Source organism: Octopus bimaculoides, chromosome 4, assembly GCF_001194135.2.
Source record: "Octopus bimaculoides isolate UCB-OBI-ISO-001 chromosome 4, ASM119413v2, whole genome shotgun sequence".
Lineage (NCBI taxonomy): Eukaryota > Metazoa > Mollusca > Cephalopoda > Octopoda > Octopodidae > Octopus > Octopus bimaculoides.
This window is the reverse complement of record NC_068984.1, coordinates 99,358,975-99,364,753: the sequence shown is the minus strand read 5'-3', so window position 1 is coordinate 99,364,753 and position 5,779 is coordinate 99,358,975. Positions and strand designations below refer to the sequence as shown.

Sequence of the window (5,779 nt, the reverse complement as noted above, 5' to 3'; positions counted from 1 at the left end):
ATATATAAAGCTTCTCTGCTTCTTTCAGTTTCAGTCTACCCAATCCATCCGCAAAGCTTAGGGCAGCTCAGGGCCACAGTAGATGATGTTTGTCCAAGCTACTATGCAGTGGAACTGAACCTGAAACCATGAGGTTTGAAAGCAAACTTCTTACCATAGAGCCACACACATCTTCTAAAAACAGTTACTTTGTCTGCAAAAATGATCAACTTATTAACAATAATTAATCTCAGCTATTTAGATAATACAGGGTAGATGTTATTAGATATCTCATTATCGCAGGTTAATGGGGTTAATATTAGGAGCAGGAACTATCAACTATCACCTTGATATTGCTGTCTTTTATATCTGTTCCATTGGCACCAAGCCAATGAAGGAGTGTTTACATGCTTACTGTGAGAAATGGCAGCCAAACTATCCCAACCTCTTTTATCCTCTTTATAAGAAAAGAAAAAAAAATTAAAAAACGATATACTAGACAATGTAGACCTGGATATCACCAAAAGATGGAACGTTCATGGTTGGTCAGTCTTTTATTATAGGTGTACTTGATCGGATATAAGCTGGAGCTAAATAACTTCAATAGACCATCTTCGGCTGGTTTACCCTGATAAAGCGATCTTATCTCTTCCAACCATGTCACTCACCACTCACCATCTCCTCGCTTTGCATAATTATTCCACACATACATACACATATATATACATATTAAAAGACTTATTTACAGAAATAGTCTCTCACTTGCATACATTGACAATTGTTTCACACATACATACACAGACACACATACATTTTGAAACTATCATACAGAAATATATAGACTCTCATAAATACAATAACTGTCTCAAACATACAAACGCGCGCGCGCATACGCACATGCACACATATACACAAAAGTATAGATAGATAGATAGATAGACAAATATTTATATATTTATTACATATATTGACTCAAACTGTAACGAACTGTCCAATCCATGCCATTACGGAAAGCGGATGTAAAATTACATATACATTCACATGCACACACATGTGTGCGCGCGCGTACGCGTGCGTGTGTGTGTGTTGATAGATAGACATGAAAATATATACAAAGATAGACACACAAATAGACACAGATACAGAGACAGGCAGAAAGAAAAGAGTGAAGCTATCAAGTGGGAAGATCCGAGGGAAAGCAAGCAGGTGTGTGTATTAGTGTATGTGTAGTATTGGCGCGCGCGAATACGTGCCTGCGTCTATCTGTAACGCAGAGTGTCGTGCGCGTGTCAGCAGTCGTATGCGTGTGGCTGTGCACGTACTTGTGGACACGTCTGCCTGATTGCACCGCAATAATTCACTGCGCGCGCATCAACGTTCATAAATGTGTGTGTGTGTGTCAGAATGCGCATGTATACAGCTCTCATTATGTGACGTTCACACGTCTGAATGCTTGCACCCATCAGTGCGTATCTTATCTGTCTGTGTGTATATGTGTGTGCGTGTGCAATGTAATAGTCTGTCAGTTCATCAGGTGGTGGTATATGTAAATAGCATTACAGCCAGCACATTCGTACTCGCATGCACACATACAAGTGCACAAACAAATACGCGTACAGGTATGTAGGCATGCACCCAAACACCCACTCACATATGTACGTAACGCGTATAATAAAGAGAAAGAGAGAGAGAGAGAGAGAGAGAAGACAGGCAAAATGAGGGTGAACGAAAACCAATAACTGAAACTGATTCTCTTTATATTTCTTTTCCCGTTTGCTTACTTTCCCTACATCGAAAACGATATACATCACACACTCATCAAACGCACACAAAAACATTTCGGTGCAAGCGTGTGTAATACGAGAGAGAGAGAGAGAGAGAGAGAGAGTGTGTGTGTGATTTTTTTTATCAATAGCTTCGTGCCAAAACACATTACAAAGTTTGATAAGTATGTTAAAACGAAACACTAGGCTCTTGAGTAACACCAGTATCATTTTCAGCTGGTAGATAGATGTGTGTGTGTGTGTGTGTGTGTGTGTGTGTGTGTGTGTGAACACACAGACAGACAGACAGTAGCAGACAGCTGGAGCACATGTTCTCAAACCTAAGCGTCGCAGGTGAGCTAAACACCACAGGTAAACGACATTGCTAAATGATTCGCACTGTTGTCATGGTAACTAAGCTAAGCATCACAGATTTAAACCCCACCCCAAAATGACCAGCCAATCAGGGAGTCTCTATATAATTGTTTGGCTTGCTAGAAATAACAGCCAACTCTCATGCTGTGGGAGCTAGAAACTCTTTGATCGAAAGACTACCGGAAAAGGGCAGACCTGGGGTTAAATAACAACAATAACATGCACAGCTTGGTAGAAATAGCAGTCAAATCTCCATCTCAAAAACTGTAGAAAATGTCACATTGGATATGCAGTTGTGGATTCTTTGCGCATCGGAAAAAAAACAAAAAAAAAACGGAGTGGCTACGGTTGGAATGCTTTTGATGATAACTGAATCTGCGCGGTCAGAAGTAACATGTGGTTTATAAAAAGCAAAAGGAAATACTGAAAATTTATCAAACATGACAATGGCATGTTACGACGACAAGTACAGCAACATGTAGTGGGGGTAGATGTAGGGAAATCGTGTCAACATGTGATTAATAAACGGGTGGATTCCGTTTGACAAAACACTGCTCTAAACACGGCGATTAAATCTAAAGAAATAGAGTAAACATGTGATGAGTGGATGGGTGTGTGGAGGAGTAGATGTGCATGCGTGCGTGAGCGTGTATTCTGATTAATTAAATACTGCTTTGAACACAATAGGTAGAGAAAGAGCGTAAAGGTGAGATGCGGCGTGACGACTGACGGTGGTGGTGGTGGACGAAATGAGACACAATTTTGCAGCATTCCACAAAAGATGCTGTGAAACTGTGTCAATGACCAGGCCACCGTAGTGCGACGAAACTTTTTCACAATTCATAATAAAGTCCTATTATGAAATGTGAAAAGAAGATTCAAAATTTTTGTTTTTGTTTTTCTCTTTTCAAATGGACAGCATGTAATTCTATGCGTGCGAGTAAGCGAGTATGTGTGCGTCTGTCAGTACATACATATAAATGCACACTCACAAGTATGTGTGTGTACTTTCGTATACTCATAACTAAGATATCTACATAAAACAAAGGAATTAACAACTGTGTGTGTGTGTGTGTGTGTGTACTGTGCACCACACATGTATACACTCTCACATTCAAATACACACACGTATAAACAATACCACAGAGAACAGCAACAATCGATTCAAACAAACATGTTAACGCTGAGTATACCATAAATATTTTTTTTTCATATATGTATATATATATATATATAAACAAACATTTGATTTAATCGTCGATAAAATAGATAATTATTAAAGTGTCACACAAGACAATAAATTGTGCAAATATATGTTGGTAAGAGAACTATGTATTGAATTCCTGGGAGACAGTTCCAGCTAACTGTGTGGGTGTGTTACAATGAACAGAGCATGTGCGTCAGACACACATATACAACTACACGTCCACATCAGTTTATGTTCTTCTAAGTAGACGAGAGCTGCGTGATTTGAACTCACAACGTAAAGGACAGAATAATCAATAGAAGCATCTAATCTGTTGCTCTATCGCCTCTGCCAGTTTCGCTGTTCTTTCAGGGACAAAAAAAAATATTAGAAAAAGAGATCTATGATATGAAGAATATGGAATTAAAATTGTAAAAGGTAACGAAACTTTCAGCGCGCGCGCGCATGTGTGTAGGTGTATACGCACTTGCAGAGAGAGGGGAAGAGAGAAAGAAAGAAAGAAAGAAAGAGAGAGAGAGGGATAAAGAGATGAAATAGAGAAAGTCGTATAAACACTTTATGGTTAAGTATGTGTGTGTTTGCGTGTGTAGACAGCTATGTATAAATGCTCACACAGATTACGCGCACACACACACATGCTCTCACAGACTTGATAGATAGATAGATAGATAGATAGATATGTATACATGCTCTCACAGATTATGTGTATGTGCATGTGTGTGTGTGTGGTGTATGTGCATGCATGCATGTATCACATATGTGCATGATGCGTGGGTGTGCACGGATCATTCATATCACGACGTGTTTAGTGTGTGTGTGTGTGTGTGTGTGTGTGTGTGAGTGTGTGTGTGTATTGACATACAAATGTTTTTCCTTTTATTTTGTCTAGACATAACATCAAAAGCCATGCTGGAGCACACTGTGTGTGATGTCAGTGTGTATGTATCTACACACGTATACTACATGCTTGCGCACAGAATAGGTATGTGCATCTATGTATGAACGATTTAGATATGCATGAATGAATCCGAATATGTAAATATACATGTATATGTATGTGTGTGAAAGTATATATATGTGTGTGTGGAGCATGTAATCGCACATACAAACACATTATGAGAGAGAGAGAGAGAGAGAGAGAGAGAGAGAGAGAGAGAGAATGAAAGAAAAAAGAAGGTATAGAAACAGATACGAACAATAACAGAAAGAGAGGGGGGAGATAGAATATTGGTGAGAGAAAGAGATGGACGTGGTAGGTGATAAAAAAGTGGAATAAATGTTTTGGTCTTACCGTTTGTCCATGGAGGCTACCCATCCGGACACCATAGTTTTGATGAGTCGGCGCTGTGAGTTTAAAGGATTGTGATGGGAGCTCTTGGTAATTATGGCAGTGGCTGGCACCGGCACTGGTGCTAGACCAGTGGAGGATAAACTGGATTTATTAACATTACCATGCATGTCATCCCTAGAAACAACGATCCACTTGGTCGCAACCGTTCGTTTCTGTTAACAAACCGGAGGGGGGAAGACGGTGAGGAAGAGAGGAGAAAGAGAGAAAGATACACAAACAAAGAGAGGGGGGAAGATAGAGAGAAGAAAAAACAGCAACAACAATCGTTGTACGTTGAATGTAGAAATACCCTCTTCTAGTTTGAATGTCTTTATGTAGTGGATATATATGTATGCATGTAGTGTTGTGTATGTGTGTTATCTAAATACGTTTTATATATTACACTATATTTTTTATATACTGTAATATATATACATACATGTGTTTGCGTGTGTGTGATTTCCTAAATGTGTGAATATGTGTTTGTTTACATGTATGTATGTGTTTGTAAGTATGTGTGTATGTATGTGTGTGTGTGTGTGTTTGTATGCGTGTACGTATGTGTGAGGGTCAGTTTATCTATATACATATGCAGACGACAGCGTGGTAAAATCCTAAGGGTTCCTTGAGCACCAAGCGGTAAAACATTTCCAAGCGTAATCACACAGATGATAAATAGCGGCCACTATGACGACGACAGTGGCGGCGGTTGTGATAATAATGATGACGATGATGGGGATGATGGCGGGGGAGAAGGAACAGAAAGTGGAAGAAAAGACGATAAAAAAAAAGCAGAAAAAGAGAACGAAGAGAGGAAATTTAGTTACACTAAATACTAGCATTGGAATAGTGATATATGTATATAATATGTATGTCTATTGGTATCAATGTGGATGCATATATGCGTGTGCATGTATGTATATGTATATGTGTATATGTATATGTATGTGTGTTTGTGTATCATGCACGTATGCATTTACATATATATTGGTATGATGTATGTGTGAGTATATATATCACTATCATGTATATGTGTGTTAACACATGTTTATGTGTACACGTTGATATCACATGTATGTATATTTGTATATTTGCATATGTTTATATATCAATATCATGTACGCG

The 5,779-nt window shown here is 38.7% G+C and overlaps 1 protein-coding gene across 4 annotated transcripts in view; it reads right to left on the bottom strand.

Moving 5' to 3' along the window:
• LOC106867321 (rap guanine nucleotide exchange factor 4) overlaps window positions 1–5,357 on the bottom strand; it is a 481,528-nt gene extending 476,171 nt beyond the window's left edge. For 2 of the 4 annotated variants that reach the window (XM_052967312.1, XM_052967313.1), the window contains exon 1: window positions 4,616–5,355. In XM_052967312.1, coding sequence (XP_052823272.1) covers window positions 4,616–4,782 — 167 coding nt within the window. In that variant the 5' untranslated portion in view covers window positions 4,783–5,355. Of the gene's footprint in view, window positions 1–4,615 lie in introns of all 4 variants that reach the window. The other 2 variants (XM_052967309.1, XM_052967311.1) reach the window with 2 other exon arrangements.
• Between the last annotated feature and the right edge of the window lie 422 nt (window positions 5,358–5,779).